The sequence below is a fragment of the Antedon bifida genome, chromosome 1 (genome assembly GCF_963402885.1).
Source record: "Antedon bifida chromosome 1, ecAntBifi1.1, whole genome shotgun sequence".
Lineage (NCBI taxonomy): Eukaryota > Metazoa > Echinodermata > Crinoidea > Comatulida > Antedonidae > Antedon > Antedon bifida.
The window spans coordinates 25,739,944-25,759,318 of NC_136226.1; the positions used below are offsets into that span (position 1 = coordinate 25,739,944).

At 31.9% G+C, this 19,375-nt stretch overlaps 1 protein-coding gene and 1 long non-coding RNA gene across 5 annotated transcripts in view; one reads left to right on the forward strand and one right to left on the reverse strand.

Annotated features, from left to right (window-relative positions):
• Nucleotides 1–2,459: 2,459 nt before the first annotated feature.
• Nucleotides 2,460–15,786, reverse strand: LOC144847631 (uncharacterized). The gene is made up of 4 exons (XR_013613762.1): nucleotides 15,697–15,786; nucleotides 6,576–6,722; nucleotides 5,760–5,862; nucleotides 2,460–3,546 (listed from the first exon to the last, which is right to left on the reverse strand). It is a non-coding gene; the product is annotated as an uncharacterized LOC144847631 (long non-coding RNA).
• Nucleotides 3,688–19,375, forward strand: part of LOC144847570 (uncharacterized) — a 59,816-nt gene continuing 44,128 nt past the window's right edge. For 2 of the 4 annotated variants that reach the window (XM_078704002.1, XM_078704011.1), the window contains exon 1: nucleotides 3,696–3,821. Coding sequence is in view for 1 of the 4 variants with exons in the window: in XM_078704025.1 (XP_078560151.1) it covers nucleotides 3,810–3,821 (12 nt within the window). In the remaining 3 variants the exon portion in view is untranslated. Of the gene's footprint in view, nucleotides 3,822–19,375 lie in introns of all 4 variants that reach the window. The other 2 variants (XM_078704018.1, XM_078704025.1) reach the window with 2 other exon arrangements.

Genomic DNA, 19,375 nt, shown 5'->3' on the forward strand with positions numbered 1-19,375 from the left:
TTTTTAAAAAGCTTTTGAAATATACTTTAAAAGCTTCTTCTTCATCAGTAATACATTGGTACATTACTTGGTCTTAATCAGTATATTCATACATAGTCGTGAATGAGTAGAACAACCTTTCTATGTATATTGTTGTTTGATTTTAAATTAATAACATAAACTAATTAAATCAGTATATATACTGCGCGCAAGCTCCTAACTAATAGAAGTATTTGATCGAAAACATTATTACATTTCTTAGATATCTTATTGAATTACAATAATTATCTTCCATTTACATCTAACCTTGCAGTATCGAGGTACAGTTATCCACTTCCTCGATATGTTGCTTAGTGTGTAATACTATACACAAGCTAATATACACATTGATCAAAATGAATTTTCATACCAAATTAGTTTGAGCAGATTATTTTCTTGTGTAATTGGTTACCACTGACCTTATTACCGTATTCTTCTTCATTTAACAAGAAGTTCAATAATATCAATTGGAAATTAACGATGATGCAAGGTATAAGGAATGGAATAATAGAATAATGTTCTATATAAAAAATTGCAAGTTCTTGTAGCAAAATAATAAAACACTACGAATAAATAATTTGTTTGAACTCTAACTTTATTTTATAAACTCAAAAGCACTCAATTCACCCCCACTCCCGAGATCAATATGCATTATCTCCATTATTATCTTCATAATGTCATTTTGTCAATAGTTTTTGTGACTCTAACTACTATTAGAGTAGTGGGTTATTATTATAGATTGACTTATAAGGTGGGGTACTTTTAGAAGGGTGCGGGGGGGGGGGGGGGGGTGGGGGGTGATTACTATTAGAGTGTGGGTTACGATTAGAAGAATTACGGTATGAATAGTAGAAGTCATGGAATTCGATGTTCTCGGTACAGTACTATAATTTGATAATTGATGCAGTATCATAGGCATAATGCTATGATACAGTTTCATAGGCATAATGCTATGATACAGTGTCATATGTGCATCATATGTAAAGATGCATGTGACACTGTTAAAGAATTTGCCAATACTGGACATTATAATGTCATATGGAGATACAGTGAATTAGATTTGAAGTCGAAACATAATGACATTTTAGCAAAACAGCCTCGAAAACGTACGTCTTCAAAACATAATGTGAGTTCTGTCGAATGTAATGTGTATCGGTACATTATGAAACAAAGCAAGTATAGAAATGAATGAACAAACATGTCATTACAAATATTTTATATGCACAATAATGATCTAAGCCAAAATAATGTAAGGCCTAATTCATGTATTTATGGAATTGAATGCAAATGCCGTAAAACGTGAAACAGGACTACATGATCTAGGCCTAGGCTACTGACACGGCATCGTTTTTAATTGTTTGACGACTATCTTAATTATTTCACTTTGAATGATGGGGTCTTTGGAGAACTTTCGAAACACACATTTCACAGGTCTGCTGTCATACGAATGTTGTTGCCAATCTGCTCTCCAGACAAAACAAATCGGTATACGTCTCTGAATAGTATGCCTATTTAGTAAACAATAATTATAAGAATATTTTTTAATAATAGGTCTACATTATGCCTAAACAAGAAATATTTCTTACAAAAAACGCCTCTCCACTTGTAGGCGCAACAGTTTTAATTATCGTTCTTTCTTCATTAAATGATGCTTTTTTATCGATATTCTATTTAATAATTTAAGAAATAATGATATATTATCAATTATTTTTGTTTAAAAATCAGTAGTAAACATTTTGTGTGACGTAAATATAGTCTGAAATACCCATTTTTTTCAGCCGTAGTTAAGCTTCCGCGCGTGATACAGTTTCGTAATGCCTCCGTCCTTCTGAATATAACTGCCTAAATGCGCGGCGTAAAAATCACTAATTCAGAAAACTCATCCGGCAGTAATGGTATTTTAATATCATCTCAATGTAACCATGTTCTATCGTACATAAAGCTCTGTCTACACTATCAAAATATTTTGACAAAAAGAAATGTGATGTTTCCAAATGTGGTAGTGATATGATATCATTGTGTTCATATATGGGCAAATCACATTTTTTGTAACACAACGTTTGATAGTGTAGACAGAGATTTAAATATTCTAGTGTTCACAGCCTATATTGAGTGAAGTCTTTACCTTTGAGGTCAATCATCATTTGGTATCAATTATGCCTAAAAAAAGCACATGACGTTACGAAAATGAATACGGCAAAGATGACGACGGCAAAGATGACGACGGCAAAGATGACGACAACAAAGATGACGACGGCAAAGATGACGACGGCCAAGATGTCGACGACCAAGATGACGACTTCCAAGATGACGACGGCAAAGAAGTTGATATTATTAAATAAAGGTACAGTATTATTATCAATATAACATTCAGTAGTAGTGACTATTGTTTGCTGGTAAAGTGAAACGAAGTAAATTATTGACAAATTTACACGACCAACTTAAAATTGCTATATTTTATTTTGATAAAAAATACAATTATTGTGTTGATACAACAAGACCTGCTTGACAATTTTGTTCCTTAGACCACTTTCGTTAGATTAATTAATGAAATACCAATGCAGTTTATCCACATATCTTTATATATCATTTATTAGCTATAATTGTTTTATAGGCCTATACGTAGGCCTAATTATCTGCAAACAATATTAAACAAATTAATATATACATGTAATAGAACCAGGAAAGATAAGATTCCGGCTTTTAAAAATAATTATTAAAACGCTTGTACCTCTGTAAAGTAGCATGAACTCGCAAAAATAGTCTAATAATGATAATTTGCGCAAGATAGGGTGCATTAAAAACAATACATAACAGTTGACATTCTTAGTTCCACGGATACCCAGTATTCACAGTTAGTGCGCATATCTATAATATACTGCCTATTTCCATTTTGCCACTCATCTGACGTCACAGAACTTTAGATTCAGGAACTTACGACGAAAACGAAATAAAGTACCGTAGTCTATTAGTAGCAATATAATAGGTTTACATATAATTTATGTACAACGATGTAATATCATATTTTTACAAATGATTACAACTTGGATATCATACCACCGTAAGTATGTCAACATATAAAATGATTACAAATAAATCTGATTAAATTTCTAGTAAAGCAAATATGATAATCGGGAATAAAATCACCAACCAAGTTCCTGAAATTATCGAAAGCTATGGAAACAGCGTAATAAAATAATTCCCTGTTCCATATTTTACCCTTTAGTAATACAATTTGTACATTCGGTTTGAAGAAATTCATTTCCCTTATTTCAAATTTTAAAATATACAAAATCATAATAACAAAAGTGGTGTATTATATTAGCAGGAAGCTACGTCTGCTACAACTTAAAATAATTATGCTATATCTTATCAATGATCGACACCGTCAAACTTATTTTCTTCATAAGAATTGGTATTGGAAGTTGGAACATATGTTGTATAATTTTATAACCCCTCGTTGACGTCTTCTTCTTACTTGACTTTAATTTACGTTATTTTCTGTAATTGTTGTATCGCTCGTCTTTACTGTGAAAAACAAAAGAAAACATTTGATAAATGTGGCAATTATCTCAAGACGTGAAAACGATTGTTACGCATGCAAATTAGTTAATTTGAGGGCGCTTCAGAAAATGACGTATTTACGTTTGAAAAAAATAAAAAATAACGGTAGGAAGGTCAGATATGGTCTATTGAAAAGAACAGGCCAATTTTGGAGATGTTCCGTACACTAAAAAGGAAGTATTTAACGATCTGACACAGTGTTTGTATCGATAGAATATACTGTAGCCATGCTGACGGCGGTAAGTTGTGTTATTTTAACTTTTTCGTATGTTTTCAGATCGGTAGGCCTACTGTATGTGTACTACACCACAAATGACCGTAGTAGGCCGTTAATGAATTCATGTAGGCCTATTAAAAACTGAATTGGTTATCGGTACATAATTGCTATGGTAAAGTATTAGCTTAGTATACATTTTACATAATATTCCCAAGTTCATTCAGTGTTATTGACAAATATGGAACTGAAAACAAATTTGTTGAGGGTAATGCCAAGATTTACATCTAATAATGTCACACTGAATGTCCCTTTCTCAAACTAATTATTTTTGTTTTGGTTTAGTAACATTTAATTTAGTATTTTATTCTTTCTATCGCAGGCCTATTTATCTATAAGGCATGAAAAACCCCAAATGTTGATCAATTGAATCGCGTGATAGGTCTAAGTACTGGAAATGCAGTGACTGTCACTGATATTGCTGCCAATACCAAGTTATCACATAACTGCTATAATTGTTATTGTCAGTTATTTATTCTGAATGACGTTAGTGCTTAAATGAAACATTAGAGTTACACGATTTAGTAATACTGACAGCATAGATCAGCCCAATATATCAATTACATAAACTGTCGAGAATAAAATGAATTGTCAATCATGACTCGTTTGTATACGTCACACAATTATTATTAAACAGTACTATATTATCTGTTACTATATATAGAGTTTATTAGTCTGAACAGGTATATATAGGACAATTTCCATGCAACAGTCGACGAGCTAATAGCGCCCGAGACAAATTACATGCAAAGTTGCCTAAAGGCTTCGTAGAAAGTTGTATGTCCACTTTGAATAATTTTCACATAATCACACGACTAAATGTCACACAGACTCATCATTAGTCGTAATTAGCTGTTCGATTTCATTTAACGATCCCCATGTTCAGCTGGTTAAATAGCAATACATTGCTTTTGTAATTTGATACACAACTGGCTGCAGTGGTTGCAAGTGAATTTCAATTGATTTTTTTATGAACACGTAAACTAACGCTCTCAGGAAATTGATATATTTTTAGTTAAATGATATTCAAAGGCTACTGTATTCTTAGTCACGTACTCGCTAAGCATTTGTACATAACTCGTGGTTTTTGGTAGTTGCTGCTAAAATAAACAAAGTGCGTCTTCCTTTCCGATTTGTAAAAGAAATTAATATTTTTGTTCAAAAGACAAAAGGTCACGCTCACGGCTAAAGTATTATTCCCACGCAATAAAGCACTGTTATTATACTGTAGTACCAGTACTCATCAGTGAAATACCATTACCTTTTGATTATTTGAAAAATATCCAAAATAATGATTAATGGATATTTCTATCACTATAATTGTGGATCACTTCTTTTTTTGTTGAAATATAAATTTATGAATAATCTCGGCAAGATTAAAGTACTTTGAATGACAGGTTTATTACAAATACTACGAACGCCCCAGTTACTACAGATCTATTATTCTAACGATTCAACATAACAATCAATGATCAATTTGTGTTATTCTTATGAAGCTTCAAACGCATATTTGTAGAACATGGCAGGTTAAGTACACTGACAAAAGAAGACAAATGTTTTCACAATGTTACTGACATTACATTTATGTATATCAGCCTTCCAATGTAAGTTTCAACTTCACATTTGCAAACACACAAAACAGTTTTTACATTGAATAATTAGCCGATTTCAATTCCAGATTGAGATGAAGCGACATTCCGACTTTTAATTTACATAAAATGAGGAACGATTAATCTGCGCATGCGTAAACCCAATACCGTACATACTACACTCTAAATATCAGAACTGTATTTAGCGGATTTACCCATGAGTAAAAAGCTCCTTTATTTTTCCATGATGTGACGTTCGATATATATCAGTCCCAATCCCACGAATTATTATTCTTTTTTTAAATGAAACTTACGTCGTAACACATCTATATATTCCACCAGCTGCTATGTGTACACAAAATGCGTTTTCATCTCCGAACATTTTTATGGTTAATTCTTGTGGTTCTTCTTCTGAAACTAAACAGACAATAAACAAATAAGACAAATTGGGAAAAACTGAAGAAAATGCTATTTGTCATCGAATAGAACTACCGTATTCTTTAATTGATCAGTTTTTTCTCTTCTACTTTAATTGTTTCAAATTACGAATGATACAATTAGCAATACGATACCAAAGGCCAATCATAGTTTACAGTAGCCAAATCAAACAAGTACAAAAATAGATAAAATTATTCGGAGAGTTATGTAAACTCAAACTTGTTTGCTTGAGGACCTTTTAAAATTCAAAATCATAATAACCTCGGAAGAGCTTACAATTGATTCTAAATACATAATGTATGTGTTTTACCAAAATAGGTCAATCAATAATAAGATATCAAGTCGATATTAGCAAGTTTGCATGGTGAGGAATAGCTAATGCCTACTGCGTACGTAACACTACGCTACATTACAATACGCTAATACGTATCATACCTGAAGACAAATATCTCCACGATTCGGCAAATATCTTTTACTGGTCAGAGGTCATTTGATGATTTTATTTAGAATTATATTATGATCTAGGCCTATATTACCATTATTACTGCCTGTGGTACGTAAGTTCTTTGAACCAATGGATACCATGCAGTTTCCGACTAGGTATACTTAACATGATAGGCCCCTTAAAGTGTCTGATATTGATGTACGTAATTACATTAATAAAGGTAACAAGATGACTTATGGTGGCTTACTTGTCATTGCACGTTTACCCCATCTGCTTAGTGAAGGTGGTTCGTTCAGTTTGCGAACAGGATTCGACGATACTTTAGATGTTAATATACTTTGTAATATTAACACAACTAACAAACCAATGTATATCTTACTGATGCCCATTTTAACTGAAAAACAAAATAGAATTATTAAAATTATTACTTGTAGGGATGGGTATATCATTTGTAATAATAATTTAGGTATTTGTATAGCGCCAGTATCAACTAAACCGAAGTAAAAATCAAAGCTTGTATTGGATGTTAAAAAGATGCGTTTTCAATTATTTTTTTAAAAGTAGCAATAGATGTTGATTCAGTAATAATGTCGAGGGAGAGAATTCCAAAGAGAAGCAGCAGAGAACATAAAAGACCTTTGTCCATAAGATTTGGTGTTAATTCTAGGAACAACCAGTAGGTTTTGATCAGCCGAACGAAGACAAGCAAGAGGGATAACTAAATTATTATATCATTTGATATGAAATTTTGGTCTATAATGAGAATCCCTTATTAACCATTATGAAACCATTTGGTTATTACTATACCGGGTAGGCCTATCATTTGATAGAAGTTTTGGTCTATAATTAGAATCCCTTATTTTTCACCATTATGAAACCATTGGAATATCAATAGTATCAACGGATAGGCCTACCATTTAATATGAAATTTTGGTCTATATAATTAAAATCCTTGAATATAGCCTCATTATGGAACCATGGGAGGTCTCATTTAAATTGAATATGTCGGAAAACTTATTTACCATGACAATTTATCAATAAAGCAATTATACCTATATTTATTCATAACTTTCAAATAATTGTTTCAATATGAAATACAGTAAACAATTTGTTATGATCGAACTGTCCAGTAGTTGTTGATTTGAATAATGAATTAGAAATAGTTATCATTAAAAATCGGTTGATTTTCAAACAGTCCAAGAATAATTTAGTTTAGGCCTATATTGAAATATAAATAACCCTAGAAACACTACAGGAATAATAATATTAATAATAGTAATATTCTGTATCAAAATAAGCTTTTAATTTGACAGTGCATTTACAAATTACAATTATAGTAAACATGTAGGATAATTAATCAATGTTTTAGAATATTTATCATGATGGAAAAGAGATAAAATAAACATAAAATACATCAAACAAAAAACGCAAAATGTCCATAATAATAATAATTATTATTGCTATACTTTAGTAATAATTCTAATATTAAAGGTGGGCTCCGGGAATAACATTTCTAATCTTTTACTTGTAATATTGTCTTATGAGAGGTGGACATTATAATTGGCAAAATGAACGTGAATGCCCGATGCTCGTAATATTGGTAAACTATCGACAGTTTAAACGTTTACCACTTTTCATACAATGTGTTTCCAAATTGTTTTATAGTCATACTACATTTAAAACACGACTACAGTTAATACCCATAGTTATGTTTAATAAACCTACTATAATAACAATAATATTATTAGTAGCCAATAATGTTGTAGTCTAAAAAACGGATATAATGGTTTTGAACAATAGTGTACGGATTATCGAAAATAACAATTATGATTATGATAAATATCATTAACAAACATTGGGAGTAAATTATGGAACGATTTCTGTTAAGTAGACTTTTGAAATGAGCAATAAAGTAGTCGGTATCTATTTAAGTGAACAAATGATTTATGTGCGCCATATGTTACCGCGATATCATAAACTGTAACGTTCATACGAGAAAACGTAACTAAACCCGTAACCTGATTCTTCAAAAGGCTGTACATACAATAAGTAGGTAACAGTGATGTTCTCGTCAAAGATATTTTGATTTAATTTTGACGTTCTTTAAGTAGATTTGACGAGTTAACGTAATGCATATATACATTTCCCATCATGCATGCCATATATTGTTTTAAGGGCCTGTGTGAAACTGACTTAACTTAACCAAATTGGTTGTTATTAATGCATTGATACGCGCGTAAAATGAATACAATTTTCATAATAGGATGGTAAGCGTGAAAATACAATTACGTAAACGCTCGTAAAGAGTGTTGTCTGCATCATAAAGTGATATGATGTTCGTTCATAAGTATAGAATAAAGAAGTACATGTTGACTCCACTTTGATAGTGAAAGCATGGTGACTTGTCAGTGACGCACGTCCGCGCGCTGCAACGTAACATTACAGGCTGTGGTGCGCGTACAAAAGTCGATGTCGGTCGGGGAATTGTATACAGCGACGGTAAAAGCAACTAGTACATAACATTTCTATATTTTAGTTATAGGGCTTGTACTCTAGTGTTAAAAATGTCTAATGACTTCTGGCATCTGGTGACTTCTGGCACACAAACGTTGACTTCTGTCGTACAAACGCTAAATAGAAACAAATGAGGTGTAGGCATAAGTACAAAATCAATTTAAACGTTAATAGTCGTTTCTGAATTTTGTTACAAATGGAACAAAAATTGAACATGTAAGTTGATAATTTATCTGCCGTCATCAGACTAATGATGAAGGAAGCATTGCAGTACTCAGTGCGGTTAAATCTCGTAAGTTATGAGATTTACCATCACACGAATTTCACCGTCATAACGAATTTCACTATATTTATAGTCATGCATATTATGAAATGGTTTATCGGTTAACAAATAGAAATAATGAAAAAGTTTTAAGCGTAGATAATTTCTGCGTTAATGTTCACAGGTAGGCCTAATATATATAATGAATTGTACGTAGCAGAAATGTCTAAAAAGTCGTCACTGGATACACAACATCGGGGTTTATTATTCAGTCACTAGGGACTTTACGAAGCACGACGGGAAGCCACAGGACGGTGCTCATATAATTTATGCATGAGCTTTAACAAGATGGGCGGAGATTAGTGTGAATTCCGTCGTTTTAACTTTTTGAGGACGATAAAGTTTCCATTTTCCCCGTTTACGGAGAACGAATAGAAATAATGTACATATAACCCTAAATATGCAGTTCATACACTTAAATGTGGACATTTCAAAACTCTAAATAATATTTGAACTTCTAATTTAATTGTTTAAGAATATAACATTTTTTGGGGGTTAAAATGGCTGTGTTAAAAGCAATACATTCTGCGCGGCGTTTGAATGCGAGGCTAGCTAGGAAGGCCTATGCTGTTCCACCAGAGCCAAGCGATTCAGAAGGGCCCCACGCCGCGAGACAGGGGAGGGAGAGAGATATTGTCGCTCTAGCGAACACATGATATTCGTCGTCCTCCCCTAACCGTCGTGTTTCGTACCCTACTATCTATTAAATGAAAACGACAATATTCAGTGTGTTACCTCGTATTTTGTAACAAACTTGTATTTTTTGTAATAAGCCTCTGTCGTAATTTGGTAATACATTGAACTGTCGTATTTTATAATAATATTTCACCGTTTTATGCTTTCCTTTAAACGGATTAAATCAAAACTTGCAGATGAGATTATCATGTTATGATATCAAAGGTATATATGATATCCTCCTATTCTCGTACGGTATTTGCCTAGATAAAATAACCTGAATTTCGCTAAAAGTTTACAACTTTGGATTGAGCCCTCTTTATAAGTACATGCATATTCTACTGTAAATTAATAATCTGCACCTTTATTTTTTGATTAATTATATCAATCAATCAATTCAAATGATTGCACTACCAACTATTGAATGAGTTTGGTATAATGGGTATACATTTAGTTTGCAATGGTTGGATTCCGGGTTCAAATCAAATGTTTGAACTACTCGATGGATCAAACCTCCGTTGAGATTCTGGGTCATAAGTCATTTTGATGACTACATTTTTTAGATCTAATTAAGGTCAAGAGAACGGAAGCATTAGGATACAGTTACCATGCGGTAGCTTATAGTTTACTACGGCTGAAAAAATAGGTATTTGAAAACTCAGACTGGGCATGCGCACACCCCAAAGCACGTCTGGGAAAATAGAGTCTATGAAAGCATTTGATGATAAATATTGAGATGCATGTAGACGGTAGCGGCGTTTTTTGTAAGAAATATTTCTTCTTTAATACGATGTAACAATAGCGTTAGAAATTTACGAAGGAAATATTTAATAGTCAACAAGTTGAATTCAAATGGATATCAAGTATTGTTAATTGTTTGAATTGCAATCAATGGACATTGATTTATCGCTGTGAACGACACCTCCTTCTTGTGAATGATTCACTCTTTAGTTTAATTATTTGCTTCAAAATCGTTTTACGCGTTTGTTACAGTGAAAACATAAATCGTTTACATTCTGGTGTTTTTTGGTTGTTTCTTTTTAGTGGTACATTGAACTCATGTGAATATACTAAGCCGAACGAAAGGCCATTTGCTATAACAATGTACTGTAGTGAACGTGGGAATAACCCAAAAGAAACAAATCAATTCAATTATTTTTAAAAACAAATAGAAATAGGTCTACATGTGACATGTATAAAACCGGACAATTTTAAGATCTGTTTTTTAGTGGTTTTTAGTAACATGGTTTTCACAATTAGATTAAGTATGATGATTTGTGTTATCGGTGATCAGGGAGATTATTTAGCAATTTTATTTTTTTTTATTCCAAGTGTCTTGAATTATTATTTTTATTTATTAATATTATTCTATATTATATTGCTTGTTTTTTTTTCATGTAATAGACTTTATAAGGAGAATGATACATTCTTTTCTGACTTTTTTCTTTTATTTCATAGAAAAGTGTTCTTTAATTATATTCTTTGTAAGCTGCTTATTATCTATTTTGTTTCGAGGCGACAGTTTTTTTTACGTCTACAGTAGTTTTATCCAAGATCCACCTCAAAGGCTTAAGAGGTTTACAAAATAAACTACGGGACACAACCACCAACAATTCAATGGATGATCAGGGAGTGAATTTACACTCTTCCCTGGGATGATGAACTTATTGTGGATGTGAAAAGAAATAGAAATTGTAGGCCTCAGTATTCACCCGATTCTCGCTACTGTATACTGTAGTATGTGGGAGATACAATACAGCACTGAGAATCGGTTCTTAAGCTCTGTCTACACTCGTTTGACCAAAAAAGGGTGTGTGTTGTGCTCAAATATTGTAGTAATATGGCGTCATCGTGTACATGGGCACATCACATTTAGTTGCCACATAACGTTTGATAGTGTAGACAGAGCAACAGAGTTTAAAGAAATGTGTCTCATTATTAAAGTTGCCCATGAATAGCGGTGTCACAAAAGAAGGGGTTGATAATAGAAAGAATATCAATTACAAATACCTAATGATATTATAATAATTCAGTCCAAGTCTTTCTTAGTTTTCGAGTTTTAGGATCTTAAGATAGGTCGTATATTGGCTATACCGATGTTGTATGTGTATGCTGACCAGTGTACGGTGCACCTGTACCTGTAAGTGTTTAGTTTTAAGGGATACGATACGAACAGACATCATTATTTAGGAACTGATGTTATGTAAAAATCTGCTTCTATCAAAACAAGTTTTCATTTCCTACAACAATCATTTTTTTCCAGTAAGTAATACTATTTTGATAATGTCGCCTCTATCCATTCATTCGACCGCCTTGTCAGCTTACTATGAAATTAATTTTTTTGTTCTGGTTTCATGCCAAGTTTGAATAATCAAATTCGTTAATTATACGATAAATGAAATAACACATACGCCATGCACGTATAAAACATTTGATCTATATTTATAGCGCTTCTGAGGTATACTAAATACATACGGTATTACATCAAATACGTAATGCGCTTGTCAGATTCTTGAGTTGTATAGTATTCAATTAATCACCAAGATGGACATTATTACTGGTATTAAATCATTAGATTCAAAATATTTGACGCACTCGTATACAAAAACAGATACTTGAATATTGGTGCGATACGCTCTCGTACCGAAAGGGTGTACCTTGCGTATCGGTAGTGCACGCGCTAGTGCCATAAAGGCGTACATTGATTATCGATGTACTACACAATCGTACAATATTGGTATTGTTACGCGCTTGTACCAAACAGGCGTACCTTGCGTATTGGTAGTATTAAACGCTCGTACCTGGAATATTGGGAGTGCACGCGCTCGTAAAAAAATACGTATAGAATTGAATAGGTAGTATATACTACACATCAGTACAAAAAGGCGTACCATGAATATTGGTATTACTGCACTTGTACAAAAATAATATCGGGTTTGTTACGTGTTCATCAACATCTCTTGCTGTCATGTCAAAGTTTGCCAGAAGATGTTTTGTATAGTATACATATTTGATTTGATTCCATTGAACAACTTGTTCTTGGTAAATAATTGAATATACCTATTAACTTGAGAATTGTGACATTCGTATATTTGATTTGTTTTATTGCCAATACTTGGAGTGCCTTGGGCTCTGGGTGCATATGCGCAATAATAAAATATAATAATAATCATTATTACTCATGTATTAGTGAGCGCATAATAATCATTTATTATTCAGTTATTGCTCTTTCAATCAGGTTCAAACTCACCAATTCTGAAGAAATAGTAGATATAAACCATGCCTTATATAAAGTTTATTCATATTATTGGGAGTGTAATCTCACTTTGGCCATATATTAGAAAGCGTCCGCCGAGTGTGGAGTTTACCTATATTTCAGCATTCGTAATTGAATAGAAATTTATAATACTTAGTTGCCTAATCGGAAATATGATTTAAGAATAATGACTAGCTCATAAATAACTAATTAATAACTTTATAAAATATGAACAAATCATAAATCAAATCCATCTAGTGACTTGCGTGTTCGTAAAAACAACTTATTAACATACATATGTAGAAAACTACGGTTATTAATTATTATTATTTATTTATTTATTTATTTATCTTATTGTAATCGCTTTGATTCTAGTTCAAATTTGTTAAAATTAGAATACCGTATGCCTATATGTAAATACTTTTAATCTAAATAATGGACATTCACTAGAAACAAGGTACCTTCACTAAATATATGACAGACAGTTACTTTTCGTTTTTTTCCTTCAAGCTTACAGTTATTCAGCATGCAGCTTATTAAATAATTCAAATTTACCGTACCACAGAGGCCCAGATCAACTGGTTGTCTTTCTTTGGGGCTGCGCACTCATAAAGATACAACTAATTGTTTTACAATTATTATGTTTTATATACGGTAAATATATATATATATTTAACAAGGCCATATACATGGCTGCTGCAGTCGCGTGCTCAAGTTAGTGTTTATCGACCAACCGACCAACCAACTGACCGACATAGTGAGCTGTAGAGTCGCGTTGCAGTTTATGTTTAAACGACCCAAATTAAATTTTACAATTCACTTTTAATTTTTTACATTTTGGTTGTCATAAATCGCAAAATGTATTTATAAAACATTTTTATTAAGTAAAATGGTCTTACAGATCGTTTTGATTTAATGATTGTGTGACGGAATGTATAAGTGAAATCAAATTGTCTATTAGTTTATAGAGAACGGAATTAGATTTAATGTCTTGATTGATTCAATTATTCATAATGGTCGATTTGCTAGGTAAGGTATGACGTACCGCAAAACGTTGAGCCGTTAATGTGATTATTCGGTTGTTTAAAAAGACTCAAAACAGTGTTAAGTGCATGAGAGCAATTATCATCTGTGTCATTATTATTACAGCTTAGGAACAGCCAAACTAATCAAAGTTATCAAAATCTAGTAATCTTTCCAGTTAACGTGAGTCTATGAATAATGTATTATTAATTTACGTTTTATGGATTTTAATTGGAATAAGATAAAATCAAGAATTTTAAATGCGTTTCAAATTCGTTTAAAATAACATAACGTTAAACGTAAATAACGTTTTGAACATACTAAAACGCGTTTATAAATAATGCATTAATAATTACTTTTTATGGATTTTATATGTTGATTCAACCTCAGATTTTTACAATATTAGGCTACTCTTTTTTTATACTTTGCATAAATTGGAATAAAATGAATATTAGCAACAATTTTAAATGCGTTTGCAATGCGTTTTAAATAAACGTTTTTAACATATTGAAACGCGTTTATAATTCCACAAATTTCCATCACTAAAGTATTTTTTCTCTTCAAAATAACAAATAAGCCTAGTAAAAATAATTGAAAATAGTAAATACATTTCTAGTGGCGTTGCCTCTCCAAGTACTTTCAATCTATATTGATTTATATAACGTACAATATTGTACACAACATAAGCCGACATTGTGAAATGTTATCATAAAAATAGTGAAAAGTGAATGATTATAAACATTGATAAGTGTCAGAATAAGAACCATTGTAGAGGATGATGATTTTAATAAGTGGCAAAGTAGGAGAGATTACAACGAGCTAGGAAGATTAATATGTGCTAGAGAATTGGAATTAAGGGTGGAATAACCTTTAGGTACAGTACGGTCGACACACAAAAGATAGAACGCATTGCACGTGCGTTAACTTGTGCGTATACGCTGCTGTCGATAACGATGAGTAAGCGCCTAATTTCGTAAAAGAAACTTCATTATTAAAATAATATTAATTTAATGTTTGATAAATATTTATTCAACCATAAACAGTAAGCGCATGAAATTGATTGAAAATTATTTGTTTTAACGTTTAGTATTGACATGCGCTTTCAATTAAATACTGATACAGATTTTGTACGCGGACGCTGCATGATTTGTGCCTGTTCATGGCTTACGTAAACACATTATTCTAGAAACTTGCAAAAATCGTTTCGAAATACAGACAATATTTTGTTGGACATAATAATGCCCAGACGTTACACTATTTAGGTGATATACACAGTATGTGTAAATACAAATGTCGTAAATAATATAACATACAAGAATACGGTACAAAGGCTAAACATTCGATATATGGTTAAAGCAACCAAAGAATAACTAAGTTTATAGACCATGCAGTGTATTACTTATATTATTACGGTACTTAGACATATTAAGTATTGACATTTGAGATAAATATTGATGAAAGAAACTTAAAAGATGTACGTTGCCTTTCGATACTTCTGTATCTTTTACCGATACACGTATAATCACTATTCACACTCAACTTAAGTTACGGATAATATTATTTGAACGTATATTTTACCTTTATAAACTATAAATATAGAGGTTGGTCCAAGTCGCCTGCTCCACTCCGATGCTTCTCAATGTATTCTCTACTCTGATGATTTTGAACACAGTAACAGAATTATATACCTTATAGCCCATAGCAACGCGTAAGAAAAGAAGAGAGAGAAAGAAATTGCGAAATGCAGTTGTCAGTCAGTTGAACCAGAGCAATGTTGCTATCACTCCGCAAACGCTAAAATAGAACCCGAACATATTGCTATTATGTCGTCATTATGATACACGTGGTATGAAGTATGTCGATCATTGATTAGACACCGATGTAAAATAATAAGTTGGATTTAATATTGGAATAATGGGTCAGCTATAAAGGTGATGGTTATTCCTGCAATTATAGGCATATTCGGCGCTATAATGAAAACCATTATCGCTTTCAGTTCCACAATACAACAAAGGGAATCATTATAAAATGCATAAATTAGATTGCTTAAAACATGTATGTAACATGTAATATTTAAAAACAGGGTTGCATTTAACTGCTTTGAGAAAATAAAGAAGAAATATACATCTCATCGTGTTCCTAAAAAAATAATATTATTATTATATAATGAATCAATATATAGCTAAATTTCAATTAAAATGTAATTTATAATTTTAGATGTTAATTTTGATGTGGTGCAATAGCTGCTGAGTGATAGTTCCGGTTAAATCTGTACCATGTGAAAAGACATTATAGCGCAGTGTTCTAATAATCTTGAATATCTTAACGAACAGTAATAATCAAATTAGAACATTTCTCATTTTTAGAATCTAGTTATAACACAGGCCTACAGATGGTCACGCGCAATTATTAATAGGCTTAGCATAAACATGATTCTCAACCAACTTGATCAACTTATTATTAATATTAACATATTAACATATTGTTTTCTATTCATCTATTTTACTATTCAAATTTGAGGCTGATAGTGTGCATAATTCATAAAAACTCAATTAACGTTAGTTAACATACTACTTCTTCAAAAGAGTTAATTATATGCCTAACAGTAATGATGAATAATATAAAAATAACTCTCAAATTTGTATGTAGGCCTAATTGAATAAACAAATAATAGGAAACAACCCAAACAGTGTGGTTCATGATAATTTTTAAATCAGAAAATCTTTATTTTTAATTGGAATTTCTTTTTTTATTTATTACAAAATGGGCTTTTGAAATGCTATCAAACTATTTTGACAAAAAAGGGTGATGTGCCCAAATATGGTAGTGATATGTCCGAATATGGTAGTGATAGTCCCAAATATGGTAGTGATATGACATTATCATGTCCATGGGAACATCACAATTTTGTGTCCCACAAAAGTTGATAGTGTAGACAGAGCTTAACTAATATATGCATAGTTATTAGTTTTGCAAGTGAATTATATTGGGTTACTTTGGACCATAAGATTCTTTAATTAACGTCTTGAGATGCTTGAGAAATACGTCACATTTAATTTACACAAGTTATTATTTTAATTAAATAAAAAGTAAATAAAAGTATACATTGATCTTGCAAATGTTTGTTCTAAGTATTGTGTTGAAATTGTCCAAATACCAATAACAAATAATAACGTAACGTTAGTCAGTGTTTGAGTAATTATTATTTGTTTTATGAACAAAGATAAGCCTACGCAACTGCTGCAATAGTAGGTCTTAAGCTCTGTTTACACTATCAAACTAGTTTGACAAAAAAAGTGTGATGTGCCCAAATATGGTTGTGATATGACGTCATCGTGTTGTTTGAAGTTTGATAGTGTTGACAGAGCTTTATACCTCCTTACACACAAAACACTTCGTGGCAAGTTTGTCCTATAAACTGAATAAAATAACACCGAAATATAATTATGTCGACCAATAATATGGACATCCACGGGATATCTGTAAAGCTCTTTCTACACTATCAAACATTTTGTGACAACAAAATGTGATGTGCCCATATATGGACATGATGATGTCATATCACTATAATTTGTCCACATCACTAACATTTGGGCACATCACACTTTTTTGTTAGTGTAGGCGGAGCTTAAAGTAAGATACGAATTGATCTCACGAAAGACTATGGTAATATGTACTGTACAAATCTAAATTATTAAATATTGAAAACACGATCGATACTTTCGATTTGAGAAATAACCGAATGATAACTTTGTTATTGAATGTTTACCGTCTCAGTCTTATAATATTGTATTGATCTTATGTTGTTATGTTGTATTTGTATATTCTTTTAATTGATTCAGTATTACCAGTGTACTGTATGTTTACCCATTTTATGATATTGAAAATGTACTTTTTAGACATTTGTATTTATTTATTATTTTCTATTTTGTATTGTTATATATGTGACAAAGGGCAAATTGAGAAGTTAAATAAATTTAATCGATTTGGTAGGGATCGTACATGGTTCGGAACATTACTAATGTTATAAAAACGTAATGTTGGTATATTCTATTTCTATTATTTCAGATTTCTCCATATACATTACATAAAAATATAAAAAGCAAGCAAAACATTCAAACTATATATATATATTTATAAATAAATATATAAATTCCTTCACTTGCACTGATGAAGGGCTAGTGTTGCCCGAAAGCTCTGCTAACTTTTCTGGCTGTTTTACTTTATCGTTTTGATTTAGGTTTTCGCTTTTTTTTGTATCTCCATTGAGATCCAGCCACTGATACCCACAGCATTGTCATTTTGTATCTCCATTGAGATCCAGCCACTGATACCCACAGCATTGTCATTTTGTATCTCCATTGAGATCCAGCCACTGATACCCACAGCATTGTCATTTTTTCAGTAATTTGCCTTTGGATTTATATATATATATCATATAAAACAATGGGAAGTACGAAAAAACAAACTGAAACACTAAGTGCTAAAGTGGCACAAACTTTTGATCCAAACATACTAGATTGTACATCAACCTTTACGAGAAAATTGTTACTATTTGTAACTCTATTCATAACAGGTTTTTCTAAAATATTCATAGAAAGATGGAACATTACTTGTTACAAACATCAGCACTATTGTGTCTAGAAAGACCCATACAGTTTTCAATCAGAACGAAGTCCAATAAAATGTTAAAAGTTATATAATAAATATGGAAGCTTTCGATTTACAAAGATCGACGACCAACGTAGGTCTGGTCAATCGATGTGTCGTCAATCGTCGCCTGGACATAGACACCATCACACCAGTGTCGAGGTGGGAAACGAGGACACACGTCCCAATATCTCCACATAATGCGCACAATGAAATAACATGAGTAGTTTGGTTGTCGGTCGCCGCAAATCAAAAGTTCTCTAATCATTTATTAATAAAGATGTATATTTGTATTTAGTAATATAATAATATGTTAAACCAACAGATCGACAGACTTGCATATTTCAATGGTAATTCTAGACCACCTTAGGCCTCATTTTTAATTATAGAAGTATTCATAAAACTAAACTCAAAACATTCACAGAATATTATATGGATTAAGTGTGCCATGTAGAGTTGAACAGCCTTAATGCTAAGTAAAATTCACCTTCCAATCCCAAGGTATTGGTTCAAATCTTTTGACACACCAAATCTAATCCATAAATCTAATGAGATTAGATATTAACGCGAGCATCTTGCTTGGCTGGCGCCTAGGTGTACAAGATAT